Below are 24,865 nucleotides of genomic sequence, written 5' to 3'. Positions count from 1 at the left end.
AAGGAAGTAGGTACTCAACAGCTTCGGGCCCCTTGCTCCCCACACACATACTCACAAGAGTCTCGAGTTTCCTGAAAGTTTTCTTAAGTGAGTTTGAGCTTCGGGTGCATCCTGCAAGGGCCTTTCTGGCTAATTAGTGTTCACACAAAACTCCCAATAAATACAACTGAATAATTTTGGCAATATACTACACTCCAATGCAATTAACAATGCATAGTTTTATATCACCAGGAATCTTTAAGATTACCTTTGCATCCAACAATCTCTCTCCACACATGCGCAACTTAACAAGATTTTTTTTCCAAAATAATGATTTAATTTCTTAAAATTTTTACAAGTATTAATCCACAAATAAGAAAAATACAAGAAAAAGTAATTTAAAGTAACTGGCAATGAGGAAAACTTTTCCATTTCCCTCTCTTCGGGTAACACATTAGTGTAGTGTTACCACCTTCAATTAAGATATTCCATAGTCAGCAACACATCAAACTTCTGCAGCTAACGTAGTGACAGTTATAGGAGGCAAGTCTTTAATACCATTCTTGTCAATCACTTGAACTTTAAAATTTGGAAGATTAATAATTAAACGTTTCTGTACTTCTCTCACACATTTCTTCAGTAGATCATAAGCCTCTTCAACTGTCATATCTGTGAACAAATAAATGGTTATTATCAAATATCTATTTCTAAATACAAATAATTTATCAAGTGAGGCAAGTCATGAAATATACTTAGTATAGATATTTACTTGGTTTGTGGTATCTGTCCATTATACTGAGAGCAAAGTACCCTCCATATCCATGTGCTGCATAAGGGATCTTGACAAGAGATGCCAAATAATCAAGAAAATACAGCTCGGGACCATCAGCATCATCATAACCAGCTATCAGCATATTTACAATGTATGGAGTCTGTAAAATTCAAATTACATGGCTGTAAACTAAGATCCACAACTAGAATAATGTATTTAAAATATTACTTGTTCAGTATTCAAATACTTTAAGCATTTCTGTTCAAACAATTCATTTTCTATAACCCAGTTTTGTAAATCAATGTAATTTGTATCTCCTGCATCTAATATAGATGGTACATTCTTTGCAACAGCAGAAAAATTCTGCATGACAATTTACGAGGGTGTGCTAAAAAGTAATGTCTTAGACTTTTTTTTTTTCTTTTTAGCGTGTACACATAGACAAGGGAAAAAAAATTTCCCAGATTTCTCGGTTAAAATATATACTTTTTGCCTGGGTGAAAATAAGCTTTTTTTCCTGTTAACTGACAGTGCACTCACTGGAAATGATTGATGTTTTATACACCGGTGTAGAATTTCCCGGCACTTTGAAAAACGAAACCCAGACAAAAATAAATAAATGGAAAGGTCTCTGATGTGCAGGGACGTGTACACTGCATATTTTCGTATTACGATACGCTGCATATTTTCGTGTTATGAAAGTATAAATTCAAATTCCACCAAACACGGTACGTTAGTTTCCGAAGCATTGAAATCAAAATTGCTACGCCCTTTTGTAAGCCAATCATAGATGATGATACGTGATCTCGTCAGCCGATATTCAGAGCATATGACACGTGATTTAGTAAGCAAAAAGCAACATCACTTCAATAGAGCGAACACACAAATATTAGAAGTTAATTGTTTAAATTAATTTACATTGTGTAGCTACAAGAAAAACTAAGCTTTCACATATAATATTTATTTTTTTCGCTTGTTACACTTTAAGATACAACATGCAAATGTGCCAGTAAATTTTAAAATAATGACATAAATGTCTGGTCTTCTGGGCTCGAAATTCTCTTGAGTGTCCGGTCCTCAAAGTGTTAAGTTTTAAATGAGGATCAAAGACTCTGTACTTCAAGAAATTCAAAGCACATTTCCACACGTAACATAATTCTTCTTATGTAAAAGGAAATTTACTTTGAAAGTGACACTTGTCAAACAACGATTAGCAATATTTTCCCGAGACCTGTTAGAAATAGGTTCATTTCAGCAGTTGCCAGAGCTCCAAAAAACAGTGGTTACTGCGCATGCGCAGATTCGATGACGCAGAAGTCTGTTCGTAGGTATAAAGCATTAAGAGCTCTTACATTACGGCATAAAACAAAGAAGAGTATCGGAATTTTGTAAACCATACTAAAATGCATAATTCGGCTTTAAGTGCACGTTCGTATATCCAGATTCACAATGAAGTAGGTTCCAATCTGATATTACACTTTTCAGTGTGGTTTTTGGGATGTAAATTTTCTTGGGGTACCTGTACTGCGCTATCCCAAATTTGGTTCTTTATTATGGCATAATGCCATATATGCCAGAAGGTGAAAACATGCTCTTGAAATTCAGCAAACAGTTGGAACTGGCTAATACTGTGGAGTGAAACAATTTGTTTCAAATAAATATAATGCCTCAGAGAGAAATATTAATAAATGCCAAATTTATTTAGCAAACCTACAAAAGCAACTTTATTGTTCTGTAAGCTGATTAATGCTGACTGCCAAGAACGTGGAAATAAAATAAAGTGAGAAAGCAAACTAATAATGTATTTTAGCATTCTGTGATTATGTGCCTGTATTTTAATCCACTTGATGGCTCCCGGTCACAGAAATCCGTTTTGTTTTCATTTGACGTGGGATCTGTAATGGAAGAGGAAACAGCAAAAATACTAAACCTAAACAACGGTCAGAGGGAGACTACCCTCTCAGCACGATAACTCAGACTGCTCTGCACATGCGCGTATCTAGCAGCTTGGGCGTGCCAGAAAATTTTTACCTATTAGCACCTGGCTGCTTGCAGCTATTGCTGATACACCTAACAGCCACACTTCAATCAGCCAGAAGCAGGAGAATGTGCTGCTCATATGCAACTCAACTGCGCAGGCATGGCAACTGCTCAAACAAACTTCTTGTTGTTGTGGTCTTTAGTCCTGAGACTGGTTTGATGCAGCTCTCCATGCTGCTCTATCCTGTGCAAGCTTCTTCATCTCCCAATACCTACTGCAGCCTACACCCTTCTGAATCTGCTTAGTGTATTCATCTCTTGGTCTCCCTCTATGATTTTTACACTCCACACTGCCCTCCAGTACTAAATTGATGATCCCTTGCTGCCTCAGAACATGTCCTACCAACCGATCCCTTCTTCTAGTCAAGTTGTGCCACAAACTCCTCTTCTCCCCAAATCTATTGAATACCTCCTCATTAGTTATTTGATCTACCTATCTAATCTTCAGCATTCTTCTGTAGCACCACATTTTGAAAGCTTCTATTCTCTTCTTGTCTAAACTATTTATCATCCACGTTTCACTTCCATACATGGCTACACTCCATACAAATACTTTCAGAAACGACTTCCTGACATTTAAATCAATACTCGATGTTAATGAATTTCTCTTCTTCAGAAACGCTTTCCTTGCCATTGCCAGTCTACATTTTATATCCTCTCTACTTCGACCATCATCAGTTATTTTGCTCCCCAAATAGCAAAACCCCTTTACTACTTTAAGTGTCTCATTTCCTAATCTAATTCCCTCAGTACCACCCGACTTAATTCGACTACATTCCATTATCCTCGTTTTGCTTTTGTTGATGTTCATCGGATACCCTCCTTTCAAGACACTGTCCATTCCGTTCAACTGCTCTTCCAAGTCCTTTGCTGCCTCTGACAGAATTACAATGTCATCAGCGAACGTCAAAGTTTTTATTTCTTCTCCATGGATTTTAATGCGTACTCTGAACTTCTCTTTTGTTTCCTTTACTGCTTGCTCAATATACAGATTGAATAGCATCGGGGAGAGGCTACAACCCTGTCTCACTCCCTTCCCAACCACTGCTTCGCTTACATGCCCCCCGACTCTTATAACTGCCATCTGGTTTCTGTACAAATTGTTAATAGCTTTTCACTCCCTGTATTTTACCCCTGCCACCTTCAGAATTTGAAAGAGAGTATTCCAGTCAACATTGTCAAAAGCTTTCTCTAAGTCTACAAATGCTAGAAATGTAGGCTTGCCTTTCCTTAATCTTTCTTCTAGGTTAAGTCGTAGGGTCAGTATTGCCTCACGTGTTCCAATATTTCTACAGAATCCAAACTGATCTTCCCCGAGGTCGGCTTCTACCAGTTTTTCCACTCGTCTGTAAAGAATTCGCATTAGTATTTTGCAGCTGTGACTTATTAAACTGATAGTTCGGTAATTTTCACATCTGTCAACACTTGCTTTCTTTGGGATTAGAATTATTATATTCTTCTTGAAGTCTGAGGGAATTTTGCCTGTCTCATACATCTTGCTCACCAGATGGTAGAGTTTTGACAGGACTGGCTCTCCCAAGGTTGTCAGTAGTTCTAATGGAATGTTGTCTACTCCCTGTAGGCAGTATCTATATTACCCCTCGTGAGATAAGCCTCAACATCCTTACATTTGTCCTCTAGCCATCCCTGCTTAGCCGTTTTGCACTTCCTGTCCATCTCATTTTTGAGACATTTGTATTCCTTTTTGCCTGCTTCATTTACTGCATTTTCTTCTTTCATCAATTAAATTCAGTATCTCTTCTGTTACCCAAGGATTTCTACTATCCCTCGTCTTTTTACCTACTTGATCCTCTGCTGCCTTCACTATTTCATCCCTCAAAGCTATCCATTCTTCTTCTACAGTATTTCTCTCCCCCATTCCTGTCAATTGATCCCTTATGCCCTCCCTGAAACTCTGTACAACCTCTGGTTCTTTCAGTTTATCCAGGTCCCATCTCCTTAAATTCCCACCTTTTTGCACGAACTTAATGTAAACAAATGTTGTTGATGTTGAGGCAACAACCAGCCACAAATTTATTTTCAGTTCCTTTATTCAAAAGGTAACGTTACCGGTTTCGAATCATTACGATTCACCTTCAGACGGTTTTCATGCTTCCATTACAACATCTGTCGGACGAATACTATGAAAACAAACACTCTAAACCGACATTTCACGACAATCTGTAAGAAAACGCACCACATGTTGTAATGAAAGCATGAAAACCATCTGAAGATGAATCGTAATGATTCGAAACCGGTAATGGTACATTTTGAATAAAGGAACTGAAAATAAATTTGTGGCTGGTTGCTGTCTCAACACCATCAATATTTGTCTTCAAATAACAGCCACGGTCTCCAACCATATCATATGACAAAATTGCATTAATGTAAACAGTTGTGATGTCACGTTCATCCCAAGCAGTTTGTTGCTACGAAGCATTGCATATTCTTCATCCTAAGGCCTTGACACATTTTACTGCTGGCAGACGCCTGTGTGTATACGGTGTTTCGTTGTTTTTTTTCTCTCGTTTATGTTTTATTGTTGCAGTATTATCAGTCTGCAGTAATATTCTTTATCAGAGTATCAGTTGTTACCAGTCAAAATCACAAAAAATTTAAATGAAAACTAAAACAACGAAAAATTCCAGGAATCCCGCAAAATTCGTGTTTTTCCCGCAAAATTCACGTTTTTCCTGGATGAAACAATTCCAGGATTTTTCTCGGATTACCCGGTTTCCCCGGACGCAGACACCCCGTTATTCCGTTCTCAATAAAGGTTGTGGTATTACATGTCATACATATCATTCAGTCGACTTTACTGCTCAGCTGACCCAAGACGCAACACACTGTTGCTAAAGGGCTTCAAATTGTAGCACGTAGCATGGCAGTCCTCCTCCCATGAACTATGGACCTTGTCATTGGTGGGTAAGCTTGCGTGCCTCAGCAATACAGATAGCCATACCTTAAGTGCAACGACAACGGAAGAGTATCTGTTGAGAGGCCAGACAAACATGTGGTTCCTGAAGAGGGGCAGCAACATTGTACGTAGTTGCAGGGGCAACAGTCCGAATGACTGACTGATCAGGCCTTGCAACGTTAACCGAAACGGCCTACCTCTGCTGGTACTATGAAAGGCTGAAAGCAAGGCAAAACTACAGAAGTAATTTTTCCCGAGGGCATGCAGCTTTAATGTATGGTTAAATAATGGTGGCATCGTCTTGGGTAAAATATTTTGGAGGTAAAATAGTCTCCCATTTGGATTTCTGGGCAGGAATACTCAGGAGGATGTCATTATCAGGAGAAAGAAAACTGGCGTTCTACAGACTAGAGCATGGAATGTCAGCTCCCTTAATCGGGCAAGTAGGTGAAAAAATTTAAAAAAGGAAATGGATAGGTAAAAGCTAGATATAGTCGGAATTAGTGAAGTTCAGTGGCAGGAGGAACAAGACTTCTGGTCAGGTGAATACAGGGTTATAAATACAAAATCAAATAAGGAAAATGCAGAAGTAGATTGGAGAGTAATAATGGAGGGGGGAAAAAAAAGCGCGACCTTACGGCACATAATTTTTGAAAGTCGGGATGGTGTTCTCGCTAACCTGACAATGGGGGGTGGGGGGAGAGGGGGGGGGGGGGGGGGATGAACGCAATATTTTAGTCAACATCGAAACGAAGCCCATGCCTACCACAGTTTTACAAGTCTATATGCCAACTAGCTCCGCAGAAGACAAAGAGACTGAAGAAATATATGAAGAGATAAAAGAAATTATTCAGATAGTGAAGGGAGATGAAAATTTAATAGTCATGGGGGACTGGAATTCGATAGTAGGAGAAGGAAACGTAGTAGGTGAATATGGAATGGGGTAAGGAAGGAAAGAGGAAGCCACCTGGTAGAATTTTGCACAGAGCCTAACTTAATCACAGTTAACACTTGGTTTAAGAATCATGAAAGAAGATTGTATGCATGGAAGAGGCCTGGAGATACTGGAAGGTTTCAGATAGATAATATAATGGTAAGACAGATTTAGGAACCAGGTTATAAATTTTAAGACATTTCCAGGGGCAGATATGGGCTCTGACCACAATCTATTGGTTATGAACTGTAGACTAAAACTGAAGAAACTGCAAAAAGGTGGGAATTTAAGGAGATGGGACATGGGTAAACTGAACGAACCAGAGGTTGTAGAGTGTTTCAGAGAGAGAATTAGGGAATGATTGGCAAGAATGAGGGAAAGAAATACAGTAGATGGAGAACGGGTAGCTTCGAGAGATGAAACAGTAAAGGCAGCAGAGGATCAAGTAGGTAAAAAGACAAGGGCTGGTAGAAATCCTTGGGTAACAAAAGAAATATTGAATTTAATTGATGAAAAGCGAAAATATAAAAATATAGTAAATGAAGATGGCAAAAAGGGAATACAAATGTCTCAAAAATGAATCGACACGAAGTGCAAAAAGGCTAAGCAGGGGTGGCTAAGAGGACAAATGTGAGGATGTAAAGGCGTATATCACAAGGGTAAGATAGATACTGCCTACAGGAAGATTAAAGAGACCTTTGGAGAAAAGAGAACCACTTGTATGAATATCACGAGTTGAGATGAAAACCCAGTTCTAAGTAAAGAAGGGAAAGCAGAAAGGAGGAAGGAGTATATAGACGGTTTATACAAGGGTGATGCACTTGAGGGCAATACTATGGAAATGGAAGAGCATGTAGATGAAATGGGAGATATGATAATGCATGAGAAGTCTGACAGAGCACTGAAAGATGTAAGTCGAAACCAGGCCCCGGGAGTAGACAACATTCCATTAAAACTACTGATAGCTTTGGGAGAGCCAGCCCTGACAAAACTCTACCATCTGGTGAGCAAGATGTATGAGACAGGTAAAATACCCCCAGACTTCAAGAATAATATATTAATTGCGATCCCAAAGAAAGCAGGTGTGACAATTACCAAACTATCAGTTTAATAAGTCACAGTTGTAAAATACTAACACGAATTCTTTACAGACAAATGGAAAAACTGGTAGAAGCTGACCTTGGAGAAGATCAATTTGGATTGAGTAGAAATGTTGGAACACATGAGGCAATACTGACCCTATGACTTACCTTAGAAAATAGATTAAGGAAAGGCAAACTTACATTTCTAGCATTTGCAGACTCAGAGGAAGCTCTTGACAATGTTTACTGGAATACACTTTCAAATTCTGATGATGGCAGGGGTCAAATACAGGGAGCGAAAGGCTATTTACAATTTGTATAGAAACCAGATGGCAGTTATAAGAGTCAAGGGGCATGAAAGGGAAGCAGTGGTTGAGAAGGGAGTGAGACAGGGTCATAGCCTCTCCCCGATGTTATTCAATCTGTATATTGAGCAAGGAGTAAAGGAGAAAAAAGAAAAATCAGAGTAGGAATTAAAATCCATGGAGAAAAAATAAAAACCATGAGGTTTGGTGATGACATTGTAATTCTGTCAGAGACAGCAAAGGAGCTGGAAGAGCAGTTGAACAGAATGGACAGTGTCTTAAAAGGAGGATATAACATGAACATCAACAAAAGCAAAACGAGGGTAATGGAATGACGTCTAATCAAATCAGGTGATGCTGATTGAATTAGATTAGGAAATGAGACACTAAGTAGATGAGTTTTGCTACTTGGAAAGCAAAATAAAGAGATGATGGTCGAATCAGAGAGGATATAAAATTTAGACTGGCAATGGTAAGCAAAGTGTTTCTGAAGAAGAAGAAATCAAGAAATACCTTTGTAGATTAACTGCATTTCTTTTCCTTGGCAGCAAAAGTGGCCACTTTTGAAAATGTCTCCTCAAAAGTTAGTTTGAAACATGCACAATTTTAGTTTACATTGTTATCTTTATACACTTCATCGCAGGTTTGGTTTGCCAATAACCTCAAAAATGTGCATATTATAGGTTTAAAGAAGCTTCTGTTAGAGGCCTGCAGTTTCATGGTGTTTTCCATGCTCTTCTATCACCTAGCCGTAATTACCTAAAAAGCCAACATCTGTTGTATATTCACTGCTGATGTCTGTAAATATAACATCTAAGACTGGTGCTGAAATTTTGGCTACTCCCATAGCAGTGTTTGCTATTTGTGCCCTGCCTACAATATTCAGAATGTTTAGGAAGCTGTTATTAATTTCATCCATAAAACATTTGTGTTCACATCTGCACAGTTTTGGGAGCTGAGACTGTCTAGGACTCTGGGTAATTTGTTAAAAAGTTTCACTAAGTGGACAACACAAACACAAAATGATTAATCTTTTATGGATGTCAAGCTCTAAATTCAATGGCTGACATTTTGAAATGTTTATCTGGAGTAATTGTGATTTTGCCTATCACTAATAAAATGAGTTCTATTTATGATAAAAATGTGCAATCCCTCAACATTTTAAAGTAGCGGTAGGTGACAAGAATACTGTGTACTACATTTTGGTGTCTTTACACCAGTAATCTGTAATGCTACCACTGCATTGTTTAAAAACTGTAATTCAACTTTAAATTGCTGTACTTTGTTTTTAATGACTGCACATTCTGTTAAAAAACTGCAAATTCTACATACATTTCAGTGATGCTTGCCTTTCCAGTTTCTTTTTCTTCTCTGCTACTAAGGAGTGTGCGCTCCTGTGCGATGGTACATTCTATCTTTGCGTACCTGTTGCAGAAATCTCTCTGATAGGCATAACATTTTCTAGGCATCAGAGTCTGTTGTCAATCTGTCCTAAGAAAAGATCGGTTTTGCCAACCAATGACAACAGGGATTTAATCATGCATAGGCTACCACCATACGCTATATTCTAACTAATTAGCTCCTTCCCACATGTATTGGGATACAAACTATGCCTTGCAAAACCCCATCTCTTGATATTACCAACTATCACCGTGCATTGTGCACCTAATCAGAAGCCATTAGCAGCTTTGCCAGCTTTACATTAACTTGCCACACGGCACTAACACGGTGAGCCTAATCAGCACAATATTTTTCTAATTTAACTCATCTTCATCCTAAGGTAATTCCCAAGATTCAGGAGTGTTTGAAACCAACAATGAGGTACGTCCCTGAAATTTCATGCGAGTCATATATTAGCATCAAGCTGAACTCCCATGAAGATTTTAGTCGATATCAGCATGAGAAAAACATGGAAAACAAAGATCTCAATCTTATGTAGGTGTCAGTTGATTGCCAAACTCCTTATCTATATAGTACTCTTAGTGTGAGTTCCACCTAGGGATTTCCAGTATCATATCAAAATTAATAACTGACATTTTATTGATGAAAATTATACACTCCTGGAAATTGAAATAAGAACACCGTGAATTCATTGTCCCAGGAAGGGGAAACTTTATTGACACATTCCTGGGGTCAGATACATCACATGATCACACTGACAGAACCACAGGCACACAGACACAGGCAACAGAGCATGCACAATGTCGGCACTAGTACAGTGTATATCCACTTTTCGCAGCAATGCAGGCTGCTATTCTCCCATGGAGACGATCGTAGAGATGCTGGATGTAGTCCTGTGGAACGGCTTGCCATGCCATTTCCACCTGGCGCCTCAGTTGGACCAGCGTTCGTGCTGCACATGCAGACCGCGTGAGACGACGCTTCATCCAGTCCCAAACATGCTCAATGGGGGACAGATCCGGAGATCTTGCTGGCCAGGGTAGTTGACTTACACCTTCTAGAGCACGTTGGGTGGCACGGGATACATGCGGACGTGCATTGTCCTGTTGGAACAGCAAGTTCCCTTGCCGGTCTAGGAATGGTAGAACGATGGGTTCGATGACGGTTTGGATGTACCGTGCACTATTCAGTGTCCCCTCGACGATCACCAGTGGTGTACGGCCAGTATAGGAGATCGCTCCCCACACCATGATGCCGGGTGTTGGCCCTGTGTGCCTCGGTCGTATGCAGACCTGATTGTGGCGCTCACCTGCACGGCGCCAAACGCGCATACGACCATCATTGGCACCAAGGCAGAAGCGACTCTCATCGCTGAAGACGACACGTCTCCATTCGTCCCTCCATTCACGCCTGTCGCGACACCACTGGAGGCGGGCTGCACGGTGTTGGGGCGTGAGCGGAAGACGGCCTAACGGTGTGCGGGACCGTAGCCCAGCTTCATGGAGACGGTTGCGAATGGTCCTCGCCGATACCCCAGGAGCAACAGTGTCCCTAATTTGCTGGGAAGTGGCGGTGCGGTCCCCTACGGCACTGCGTAGGATCCTACGGTCTTGGCGTGCATCCGTGCGTCGCTGCGGTCCGGTCCCAGGTCGACGGGCACGTGCACCTTCCGCCGACCACTGGCGACAACATCGATGTACTGTGGAGACCTCACGCCCCACGTGTTGAGCAATTCGGCGGTACGTCCACCCGGCCTCCCGCAGCCTACTATACGCCCTCGCTCAAAGTCCGTCAACTGCACATACGGTTCACGTCCACGCTGTCGCGGCATGCTACCAGTGTTAAAGACTGCGATGGAGCTCCGTATGCCACGGCAAACTGGCTGACACTGACGGCGGCGGTGCACAAATGCTGCGCAGCTAGCGCCATTCGACGGCCAACACCGCGGTTCCTGGTGTGTCCGCTGTGCCGTGCGTGTGATCATTGCTTGTACAGCCCTCTCGCAGTGTCCGGAGCAAGTATGGTGGGTCTGACACACCGGTGTCAATGTGTTCTTTTTTCCATTTCCAGGAGTGTATTTAATGCAAATAATGTAGCTGTTATACTAAAGTAACAAACAGCAGCTACAGTCTAAGTATGCATGTCACTGTGTTGTTCTAGTACTGGTAAGTAACAATAAAATAAGGCAAGCTCCTCTTTAGACTAGACTGAGAATTTTATTTTTGCAAGATTGAATAATAGTATGGATCTAGTGCCCTCTATCATGTGTGTATTAATCATTTGGCATTCCAGTTCCTACAGGTTTATTTATCAAGTGGCATTTTTTTATTTGTAGTTCACTGTTACTTTTTGAGTTTACATATTGTCATTTAGAAATAGTGAGTAGAGCTGTAAATGCTAGAAAATGGAGTGCCAAGTGAAGAAATCTGAATATTTCTGACATATTCTTCTGTTTGAGTTCAACAGCAGGGTGACAGCAGCAGAGGCTGTGATGATTCCACCATCATGTGACATTTGCATGTAATGGGGAAGATTCAAAAATTGGGTATATGCTTACCGCATGCTCCAAGTAAAAATCACAAAAATCAACGGGTGGCTATATGTGCATCTCTGCTTGAGTGCCATCAACTGGCTTGTGAATAACGTCAACCATTCCAATCCTTTATCATTACTGGTGACAAGAAATTGTGTCTTTATGATAACACAAGGTAAAGAAAGACATAGTTGAGTGCAGACAAAGCAATAACTCCCACACAAGACTTTCATGCACCCACAGAAGGTAATGCTATGCATCTGGTGGAACAGCAACAGTGTAGTGTACCATGAATTGCTTCCTCAGGGTGTAACCACCACTACTCACATTTACTGTCAACAACAGATATCTTGCAGACACAGTCCAAGACCAACGATAGGAAAGACTGGGTGAAGTGATGCTACTCCATGATAATGCCCACCCACATTCTACTAAACTGACAAAAAACACTATGCAGGAGTTGGGTTGGGAAGTCATTCTGCATCCATCTTTTTTACCTGATCTTGCACACTCAGATTTTCACCTTTGCCGCTCTCTATCGAACAACCTTCAAGGAACTTGCTTTCTGGATGAAAATGCACCCCTATCATAGTTCAATGAGTCCTTAGCCTCAAAACCACATGATTTTCACAGTCATGAAATTGAAAAGTTACGTTAGCATTGGCAGACTGTTGTAAATAGTGAAACAGAATATATTATTAATGTCTAAAGTCTTTTACGCGTATCTGTCGTGTTTGGTAAACTTTTGGAAAATGCTACAAACTTATGCACCAATCCATGCTGATCAACAAAATTAAAGTGGTTTTTCCTGAGTTTTCAATCTATCTCACAATGTTAAGCCATTCCAATACGCACAGCTGACGGATCTGCATAGTATCAAAGTACTGATGACATTTGATCGTACGAAACACACTGAATAAAAAACCATTCTTTCCACAATACCTGTTTTCTTTTTTCTTCTTATTCTCAGAAGACTACTTTCCTCCAAAATGCCATTAATCTCTACATTATGTGTTGCAGATCATGGAATTTTATGGAAGTTTCCCAATTTCTCCTGAACAGTATTTGTGGCCGGTATTAAACTTAAGTTTCTGATTAATTGCATGTCAAGTCACCCAGGCCTTGACACCAACCATGTCAGATTTTGATGAAACTTGGTACAATTACTTCTTTTATCATCCTGAAAGCACTAGAAAATTTTTTTGCTCTATCTCTTATAGTTTTTTTTAATAAATTTTTAAAGTTTTTAGATTTGGCGTTGTTTCAGCAGTCAGAATTTTTTTATTATTATTATTTATTTTTTTTTTAGCTAACGGATGTTTAGTTTTACAAAAACTGCAATATCTAGAGTTTCAGACCTGATAGAAAGCTCAAATTTGTTTTAAAATACTCTTAATTGTATAGGCCATTAGATAAAAGAAAATTTATGTCGGCTTTTTAACCTGTTTAATAGTTATCTATTTTTTAAAATAATATTAATTATATTTTAAAAATAAAAAGTACCAAGTGACTTAGACTCCGAAAATAAGTTTTTGTCTTCTTCGAGTAACAATGTACGCTTGGATTTTGTTTTGTTACTCCTATGTTTTGAAGTAAAAAATTATTACAGTGTTAAATAGTGCTTGGATAGTATTTTATTAAGTTTATTCGAACTTTCAGTACGTACTGTTACTTAGTTTACAGAGATTCTTTTCGAATATCCTATAAAAGTAACCAGAACATTATCAGACCAAAAGTGAAATCAGTATGTCAGATATTCAAACCTGTAACATAGGGTTATTTAAAAAATCTGACTGTTTCCAAACAACCTACACACCTTCAAAAAAGTTACAACCGGTATCGGAATTGAGTGAGGAAGAAAAAGATTTGATCCACTTACGATCTGGAATTAATCTGTTTGAATTTAAGAACTTATGTTCACGCCACAGCTACTACTTTTTAAATGTTTTTGAAAAGTATCAAACAACATGTGTAGACCCACTAAAAACACAAAAAGCCCATCAAAAAATCATTGAGAAGTGTAGGCTTGGATCTTTCTAAACAATTACTGACAAAAAATATTAGCATAAAACCTGGACAAAAGCTTTGCTCAACATGCCGTAACTTTTGTGAGGAAAAATTAAGAGTTGAAGTCAATGAAAGTGAAACAGATGATGAAGTCATGGTTGAGTTAGAATCATTGGAATCCAGAAATGAATCCCTCTTACAAACATTGCTCTTGATAATTTAGGTTTAACATCGATAAAGCTTCATGGCTTATCAGAACAAAGTAAAGGGTCTTATTTTTAAAAGAAAGGTTAGCAGTATTGAAGAGACTGCAAAAAAGGCAGTTTCAAGAGCATTAAAAAATGATGCACCAAGTTCTGATGATGACGAAGAAGATACAAATGTGGTTGAGAAGGCAAAGGATTTTGATGTAATAATTTCTCTTATGAAAGAGAAGATTTCATCTGTTGGGAGGTCTAGAAAAATCCAGATTCTGACCTTGGCTCCAGATTCTTGGAGTCGAAACAAAGTGATGAAAGAATTTAATTTGAGTGAGTACATGGTGTGACAAGCTAGAAAGATAAAATCTGAAAAGGGTCTTTTGGAAGCTCCTGGTCCAAAAAAAGGTAAAACTCTTTCTGAAAATACAGTAAGACTTGTAACAGATTTTTATGAAAAGGATGAAAGTAAGTGTTCAAAAAAATGTGTACATGCAAAAAAAGACTCATTTTGTGTAACTTGAGAGAACTCTATTATTCTTTCAAATGAGAGAATCCCAAGGTAGAAGTAGGATTTTCAAAATTTTGTTTCTTGAGACCTAAATGGTGTATCCTTGCTGGTGCTGCAGGCACACACACTGTATGTGTATGCAGTATCCACCAGAATGTTAAACTATTACTGGATGCTGTGAAAATTGAAGAATCTTATAAAGACCTAATTAAGATGCTTGTGTGCAACACGGAAAACCAAAACTGCATGCTACATCATTGTGACAGCTGTCCTGCAAATACTGCACTAACTGAGTACTTATCTGAAAAACTAAGTGAAGATTATGATTTAGAAGAAGAAATTGTAATCAGTCAGTGGGTTGACACAGACAGGCAGAAATGAACAAACAGTCTATCAGTGTTGAAGACTACATTTCTTTATTGGTTAGGTCATTGGAAAAGCTCACCCTGCACTCGTTTATAGCAAAATCCCAATCAGCAGCCTTTAAAAGATTGAAAGAAGACCCACCACCCAAAACAGCAATTATTGTGATGGATTTCAGTGAAAATTATTCCTTTGTTATACAAAATGAGATCCAAAGTTACCACTGGAATAGAGGTGGTTGTACTCTACACCCAGTTGGAGTTTTTCTAAGAAATGAGGAAAACAATTTTTTTGTTTCCAACCACTGTTTTATTAGTGATGACAAAGAACATGACACTGGTTTTGTTAACTTTGTTCAAAAAGAAATTACAAACTGGCTGTCATTACATCATACTGACATTGACTCAGTTCACTATTTTACAGATGGTTGTGCTGGGCAGTACAAAAATAGAAACAGTTTTTAAAATTTGACTGAACACTTGAGAGACTTTCATTTGAAGGCCCAACACTCTTTTTTGCACCAAGTCATGGGAAGTCAATTTGTGACGGCCTAGGAGGAACTATTTAAAGAATTTTACGGAAAGCCAGTCTACAGCTTTCAGATGAAGAACAAATAATGACAGCAATCGATGTGTACAAGTTTTGTGAAAAAAATATTGAAAACATTCATTTTCACTTTATTGACAAAAAAGAAGCTGATTTGCTACGGTTAAAACTAGAAAAATGTTTTCAGCAACCCGAACCATTCCTGGAACAAGAAGTTTTCATAACTTCAAACCACTTCCAACAAACAACCTTGAAATTAGAAGGACTACAGATTGTGTAAAACCCTCCTTAGTCTTTTCTTTCCATTCTTCTTCTGATTGGGTTCGTGTTGAACCATCCATAAATAGCTATGTGGCTGCAAATTATGATGGTAACTGGTACTTTGGACTGGTAAAAACAATATTCAATGATGAGGAAGATGCAGAAATTCTATTTCTACATCCTTCAGGACCAGCTGCATCATTTTATTGGCCTGAAAGAGAAGATTCTTGCATAGTGCCTTTGGAGCACATAGTCTGTGTAGTAGACACACCTCAATCAAGCGGCACTGGAAGAATGTATTACTTCAAAAAAGACTGAATCAAAAGAACTGAAAGCTCTTGGATGAAGTGGAAAAACAGATTGAATCAGCATTAATGTTTATTAAAAAGACAAAATTACTCAAAAAATTCAATGTTTCAAGCAATCAGTTGGGTTATACATAAGTGTCGTAAGTACACTATCTTTGTACATAATTCTAATGTAATCTACTATCATTAATAAACATGTTAAAAAGCCATCATTATTTTTGTTTTATCAAGTAGTCTATAGGTTTAAGAGTAAATTAAAACAAATTTGAGCATTCTATCAGGTCTGAGACTAGATATTGCAATTCCTATAAAACAAAACATCCGTGTGTGTGTGTGTGCATATATATATATATATATATATATATATATATATATATATATATATATATATATATATATATATTATCTTCAAATATGTATAATAAACAAACTTGCTGCAAAAATTCATGATGTTATCTCAAAAAGAGTTTTTAAGATACGCAATTTTAAAGTTTTGAATACAAATTAAATTTACCATTCCGAAGGTTCGGAAACCGCAAAACATAAAAACTTTATAAAAATTTATAAAAAAAAACTATAAGAGATACAGTAAAAAAATTTTGCAGGTGTTGTCAGGATGGTATCAGAACCATTTGAGCCAAATTTCATGAAAATTTAAGGAGGTGGGTGTAAAATTTATTTTTTATTGGGTGATTTGATATGGAATGACCCATTGCATAGAACTTGACAACAAAAAATTAAATAATCATGTGTCTGTTTTCTTTCTTTCTCTCTCTAAAATAGGTGCTATTCTGCTGTGTAAGAGCACACAGTGGGATTTGAGGGAAGTGATGCAGCCAAGAAAGTATTCACCATTTGTAATTCAGAGTTCTGTGTTCCCCTGCACACTATCATCACATTGTTGGACCCACAGATCATACATCAGTGGGAAGATGAGCAAGCAGTCAGAGGGGGGATAAACAACACTGTGGTCACACTTGTGAACCTCATGCCAGCCACTCCAATGAAACGAAGTGATGCTGACTACTTTAAGAATAGCACATTATCCACTGGCACTGTTTTCTGCTTAGGTGGAAGTACCACCAATATGAGAAGAAAAGCCCGTGGAAAACCACATTTGATGCAACATATTGTAACAATTTATACTCCACATGTTGATGTAAGGACAACCCTCAGCTCAGCTGGAGACTTTCCCACCATTTTTGCTTACAACGGCAAGTGTGTAACAAACATTTACTATCTCTTTTGAAGTGTCAGGCCTCCTGCCTACTTAAAAGTGCTGGGGAGTGTAAGTCAAGAAGCTCTGAATTAATGGCCAAGTCAATGCTTTTTTAAAACGTATCCATCCATAAAACAGGCAGTGTGTCATTAAGACATTTGTTACAAAAAAAAACTGATGATTTTAATACACAGAAACCACATAGTTGTGTTAATATAGCCAGTCATTCTGAAAAATCTGTCAGTTCCTGCAGAACTGTCACAGCATGTCTGCTTCTTAGATAACAGACTGTTCAAAACACAAGATAACTGTAGAAACTACACTCTCTGTAACTGTCATATTCTAGTATTTTTTTGGAAGATAAGATGTCCAATATTCTCTTTGCATCACATTCTATAATAATCACTCATTAACTTAATCAACATTTATCTGCTGGTCTCAACTGCTATATCCAGTCAGCCATTACACTCTGGAAAGTCAGTGGGTGAGAGACAGTGGAAGACACCACACAAGCATCCGAGCATGTAGCCCAAAACTGTACAGTTACCATGAAACAGCTTTGGAAATAATATGAGTACCTAAAGCACTAGCTCTTTCCACAGAAATATGTGTATTAATAGTGGACGTGTTTCTTTTCTTAGTAGTTTGTACATATACAACTACCTTCATTACAACCACGTACATATATGTCTGATACGTCTTTTCTAAAACTAAACTCTGTCTGAACAGGTCTCGGAAGACCCTAATGGTACTGGCCGACTGCCGTGTCATTCTCCGCCTCCTATTATGAAATCACACTTTCTGTTACATGCCAACGGTAAATACACTGTTAAGCCAATAACTATCATTTCATGGTCATAATTATCTGCACGACACATAACAGCCGCCTTCTAACAGATTTATTCACCCTATGTAACCACACTACAGTTAGTTCTGTGCTCGACACATGCCTGTGACTGTGTCTTCAATTTCAATTATGCCATAGTCGATTAAGCCTTTGAGACACATTCTCATGATCCTTGGACACACATAAACATGCCATGAAATGTGTAAAACCTGAGATACACAATCTAAAACGCAATGAATTCAACTGTATAACAATTACAAACGAATTATGTATCTGTCCTAATACTTTCCAACAATAGAGTCTGAAAGAATTACTTATTATAAAGCAAGAGTAGTAATAGTTTTTCGGCTATAAACCACAGAAGGAATGGTAGTGAAGGCTAACGGGTACGATTCCGATACAGTCACCGTCGTAAACAGTAGGCCTACTTGGAGGCTGAAAACAGCCCTTCGAAAACTGCAGAATCGCTTATATGCCACATTACTAACGTTATGTCTGTGTGCCGATAACGAAGACCTGAAAGTTAAAAATACTTACCCTACTCCTTAAATATTCCGCTAAATTCCGACGCGTGAAGCTAGCTGCAGCGGCAGGAGACAGCTCGTAGCCGTTTCTCATTTTATACAGTTGTATATTTTTTGCTATGTACTCAGAAAACTGTGTTGTATCGCCAGCTTCCCCGGCAATTGCCATAACCAGTTTTTCAGACAATTTCTGAAGCTTATCTTCATCTGAAAAGAAAATAGTAGCGTGTCGTTACACTCTAACTTACATCATGATTTTCTGTAGAAAGTATCGGAATGAACAAAGCTACGTTACCATCTTTCATAACCATTATGCTCTTGGCATGTGTCATATCAGCAGCTACTATGACAAAATCCCTAAATGCAATCCCCAGTAATGTTTCCATTTCTTTCTCTCTTGAACTGTCGGCTACAGAAAAACAGCAACAACTCTCGTCAACAAATCAGCTACTCATCCACGCTATAGAAACATCACTGGTCAAAGACCATAGTTTACACATATTCAGAGTCATTTTACTCCAAAGAGGCCACTGAAATGACGGCCGTAGCGTATAAATGACTATGGAGTGAGGATCCGGGTGCGCAGAACGAGAATTCTCTCTACTACATCTCCAGCAGCTCAAGTCATGTGACTTTCAGATGGCACATTTGAGCCCGTATAGCGCTTAGCGTATTTTGAGTGCTTTGCAAAAACAGACATAATGTCTTATGGGATAACAGCAATCAGTGATTTTATGTTATTTTAAATCCGTCTTGATTGCAAATTTTTTTTATTATTCATATGACCGGTTTCGGTTCATTCAGAACCATCTTCAGATCTGATATTTAAGTTACAGGAGTAACCCGTCCAATTCAGCAACTTTCACATGCTAGCATGCTACGACGTAGCATGTGAAAGTTGCTGAATTGGACGGGTTACTCCTGTAACTTAAATATCAGATCTGAAGATGGTTCTGAATGAACCGAAACCGGTCATATGAATAATAAAAAAAAATTTGCAATCAAGACGGATTTAAAATAACATATTTTGAGTGCTATTACTTCGCTGCTACAGACAGAACACCTCCAGAAGTACCGTGATACTTCGTATACGCGTTTTACAGCCATCTTAACAATTTGATACCAGGAACTAAAGCTGACTTAAAGATGTGAAGAGAAATGGTATTGTGCTTTTTCGCCACCGTATCATAGTTCAGATTCCACTCTATTTACGTCTTTTTCGGTAACAGGATAAGAACTGAAAGCCAACAATACTTTTTTTACGTTTTGCATTTCAGTTGTGGCGACCACAGCCACCATCTGGCGTGTGTTGTGTTAGTGCTCGAGTGTCAACAAGAGTGCAAGTGTCAATTTTCGAGCATGCGCCAAATAGTTCCTGAACCTAGTAACGTGAGCAAACAATGAGCTCACTAAGAGCAACTGATCTGTTCCCGTATTCCTAATATCGCGAGGCTGATAATTAGCATTTTATAATCAACTTAAGTTCTGTTGTTGTGTTGAAGATATTCTGGTGTACATATTATTCCTGTAACAGGCACAGTAGAGACTCAAGGCCTGATTCACATAAGCAGCGGCCAAACTGGTAACCCCAATGCGATAAGCTACCTGCGCATATGTAAAACAAGTAAACGACACAACAGTGAAAGTCTGAAGACTATGAACCCTGCTGAGACCAGACTACCCACGAGGCTACCACCATTCTGGCCATACAACCTGGCCTTGTGGGTAGCCAATGTAGAGGATTTTTTTCTATTCCGGTGTGACTGCAGATGCTTCTAAATCCGCATTGATTGTTTGCCAATTCGAACAGCAATTCCCGGATGAAGTTCAGGACATCATTGTCGCACCACCCAAAGATAATGCATACGACTTCTTGAAGTCGGTACTGATCCTCCATATTTGTGCACCTCAAGAGGAGCACATTAGACAGGTGCAGTTACTAACCCAAGAGGATATCAACGAGAAAAGATTTTCAACCGTACCCGCAGCATATTAGAAGTAAAATAGCTGCAGATATTGTACCCAATAAACTGTTGTGTGCTATCTGGAGCAGTCGCTTGCCTCTCTCTATCGAGATGATTATTGCGACACAGTGAGATATGTCGCTAGACGGCGTGGCAGAATTGGCTGACGAAGTGCTGGATGCGGTATCGCCTGCACCCAGTGCGCGAGTACAACCACAGCGGTAGTACGCGCGGAGTACAAAGCATTAGCAGCGAAAGTCGATCGGCTAGCGGAATATATTAGCCAGTTGGTAGCATGTTCCAACATCGGTGGAGATCGCAGCCGCAAAGAGATAGAACGTGCTCTCACAGCAGGGCCGCGTCTCCCTCACCTGCGTCAGCGCTTGATGCACAGAAGGACATCTGCTGGTACCATTGGAGTTATGGGAAAGGTGCACAATGCTGCATCAAGCCATGCACATACCCAAACGCCAACGGCAATCGACCATAGGCGCTCCGTCATATTGCCTGTCAACGACACAGCGCCTATTCATTAGCGATTGATGCACTGGCAATAAATACATGATAGATCCTAGCTCCGATTTATGCATCAACGCCGTGCATGCTGCTAAACTGAACTGACCACGTACAACATTCTGCCTGTCAGCCAAGAATAACTTCCCTATCTACACATATTGTCTGCACACAATAGAAGCAGATTTCGACCTCTGCTGCGATTTACCATGGAATTACACTGCGGCAGACGTGGTGAATCAATTATAGTTGTGGATTACTTGGCTTACTATAACATTTTGACAGACATGCCCACTGCCTGCCTTGTAGAGCAGACCACTGGGCTTATGGCTGCAGGCCAATCCGCCCGACTGATAATCACTGTGGACGGTGAATATGCCAGGTTACAGAAAGACTTTCAAGCGTTAACGAAGCCACCAGGTATACCGAAAGACATCCAACACAGCACTGTCCATCACATCAAGATGACTGAGGGGCGACTGATCTTCTGCCAATCTCGAAGACTAGTGCCAGACCAGCTGAAGATAGCAAAAACCTAGTTCCATAACAAGATCAAAGAGAGCATTATGCGTCTGTCTGCCAGCCCCGGGTATTTGCCCCTGCATCTTGTCTTGTCTTGTGTGGTTCATGGTGGCCTTGCAGAGATTACAGAGCTTTGAAGACCTGCACAATTCTTGACAGATACATGGTACCTCTGTTCTGTGACTACAACTATGTGTTGAGCAGCACTTGTTTATACAGTGAACCAAACTGCGCCAAAGCATACACACAGATTCCAGTGGCAGACAAGGACACCCCAAAGACAGCCATTATTACACTTTTGGCTTATTTGACAGCAAGTTCATGACTTTTGGCCTCCAGAATGCAGTCGTGGCAGATGTTCGTCCATTCAGTGCTGCAAGTTTTCTCGCTTTATACCTGACTGACATCTTAATGTTCTCTGCATCACAAGAAGAACATGGCCAGCAACTCGTCCAGGTTTTCCGACGACTGAGTGAACACAGAATTGTGCTGAACAGGGCGAAGCGCGCCTTCGGTCAGCCGCATATGGAATTTCTAGGCCACTGTATTACCCCGTCAGGCTTGCTACCATTGCCGGACAAGGTAGAGGCTACATGCCAGCTGCCCCGGCCAAGCGTATACCAAGACTTAAAGGACTTTTGCTATTTGGAGAGCAAAATAACTGATGATGGTCGAAGTAGAGAGGATATAAAATGTAGACTGGCAATGGCAAGGAAAGTGTTTCTGAAGAAGAGAAATTTGTTAACACCGAGTATAGATCTAAGTGTCAGGAAGTCGTTTCTGAAAGTATTTGTATGGAGTGTAGCCATGTATGGAAGTGAAACATGGACGATAAATAGTTTGGACAAGAAGAGAATAGAAGCTTTCGAAATGTGTTGCTACAGAAGAATGCTGAAGATTCGATGGGTAGATCACATAACTAATGTGGAGGTACTGAATAGAATCGGGGAGAAGAGGAGTTTGTGGCACAACTTGATAAGAAGAAGGGACCGGTTGGTAGGACATGTTCTGAGGCAGCAAGGGATCTCAATTTAGTACTGGAGGGCAGTGTGGAGGGTAAAAATCATAGAGGGAGACCAAGAGATGAATACACTAAGCAGATTCAGAAGGATGTAGGTTTCAGTTGGTACAGGGAGATGAAGAAGCTTGCACAGGATAGGGTAGCATGGAGAGCTGCATCAAACCAGTCTCAGGACTGAAGACTACAACAGCAAGGCACTATTTAAGAATGCTGAACTTCTTTTATCGACGCCACCTGCCATATGCAGCTGAAGTTCAAGAGCCACTGACAGCTGCATGGGTGGACTCGAAGGCTAAATGCCACTTATCAATTATGTGGACAAACGATATAATTGTGGAGGTTGAGAAGTCTAAACAATCGAGAGCAGACACAGTATTGTTGACACATCCTGAGCCAAATGCACTATTGGCTATAGTAGCAGACGCATGTCAGATGATAATAGGTGGTGTACTTCAATAATATATCAATTACGTGGCAGTTGCTAGCTTTCTATTTTCTAAAATGCTGACTGCCTCACAGAAGAAATGGAGCACATATGGCAGGGAATTACTGGCGATGTACGAAGCCATCAATTACTTCCCTCCTCAAGTCGAAGCTCACTCTTTCTTATATTTACTTACCACAAGGTATTGACATTCAAGTTCTGGCAAAATAACCTAAGCTGCTCTCCAAGGCAACAAAATCAGATGCTGTATATAGCCCACACTGCAGAGGATGAAATTGTTGCAGTATATACACTAAGTGATTTGCACCACTTGCTAGTTCATTGTTGTTTCCAATTTTTCTTTATTTACCCTTCTTCTTTTTATAGACAAGTAGAATAGCTACATCATTTTTTCGCCATCTCATCAGAAAAGTAAAACCATACCCTATGCACAAAAAATACAAGATCAATGCTCGCATTTTGGAAGAAATGACAGATAAAGATTTTTTTACATTTCCTATCGCCCTAATTCATTCCGACGAATCTGTTCTAATTAATTACATTACAATCATAGTGTATGGTTAACTGTCTCAATGCAGAAATTCTTAAATACAGCTTAGGATTTGAGAACCTGTATACACTGGAGGAAATTAATCAGACTGTCATGTATAAATGTTGTCTACATGTGAACATAGCACCACTATTTATACACTGACTGTCAGTTCACTCAAATACACTTGCAAATTTATCTCTCATGCTGTTAAAATTGCAGAAATTGTCTTTACAGTACAACACTTTATAATACCATGTCTCAATATTTTTCAATATATGAAGTGTCTTGTATCAATATAACATTATACATTATACATTTGTTGTAAATAACTACGAAAAGCAACTAGCCCTCCTTTTACATATCTCTTTATGTATGTAGCAACAACAACATTACACCATAGCTGTCACCAAAACTCAAGCATGCAGAAATGTATATACATCAAGGTGAATATGTGTAATATCCAAGTTGCAAGCAAGCAATGCCGAGCCAAAATTATGTCAGCAGCCCAGCCTGATGTTGAAAACATGTGCAGTAGGCTACATCCACTCCATAGCAATATATACTCTATGATAAAGCCACAGCTAATTTTTGTATTGGCAGTATTGACACAGGACACTACAATTGTGCATGGGTGCTATAGTGGACAATATGGCTTCAGCAGAAACTGTTTGTATGAGCTTTAATGTTAGTTCAAACTTTGACATTAGCCCAACGCAAGAGTTACATACAAAGAAAGGAAAGCTCTGAAGGTCAGTTCCTACTGTCTATCATGTCATGGTGTATTAACACTGTTTGTCATGATACTTTGCTTTGCCCAGTACTGAAGAGTGAAAGTGAGGGTTTGAGTTTAACCAATTGTGATGCAAAAAGTAGTGGTGTAGCATAGGAATTGAGGAACTAACAGCTACAAAGCTTATTAGTGACCAAAGCAAACTTCATAACATGTGTTTTTAATGTTAACATGTGTTAAAAAACTGAGAGGCGAAATAAAATTTCAAAACAGCAGCATCTATTTGCTACTGAAAATATATAAATACAAATACCTCAACATTGTTTGTAAGAGAATAAGTAGAACCTGTTGAAGAATGAGATTTTCACTCTGCAGCGGAGTGTGCGCTGATA

General features: G+C 39.3%; 1 protein-coding gene across 1 annotated transcript; it reads right to left on the bottom strand.

Annotated features, from left to right (window-relative positions):
* Positions 1-293: 293 nt before the first annotated feature.
* LOC126483903 (proteasome subunit beta type-2) lies at positions 294-19,249 on the bottom strand. Its single transcript, XM_050107171.1, has 4 exons — positions 19,042-19,249; positions 18,760-18,953; positions 749-911; positions 294-648 (listed from the first exon to the last, which is right to left on the bottom strand). Exons 1-4 carry the CDS (start codon positions 19,130-19,132, stop codon positions 485-487), a joined length of 612 nt encoding a protein of 203 aa, XP_049963128.1. The 5' UTR covers positions 19,133-19,249; the 3' UTR covers positions 294-484.
* Positions 19,250-24,865: the final 5,616 nt, after the last annotated feature.

The sequence above is a fragment of the Schistocerca serialis genome, chromosome 6 (assembly GCF_023864345.2).
Source record: "Schistocerca serialis cubense isolate TAMUIC-IGC-003099 chromosome 6, iqSchSeri2.2, whole genome shotgun sequence".
Lineage (NCBI taxonomy): Eukaryota > Metazoa > Arthropoda > Insecta > Orthoptera > Acrididae > Schistocerca > Schistocerca serialis.
Note: the sequence above shows the minus strand (reverse complement) of the source record. Positions and strands in the feature narration are given on the sequence as shown.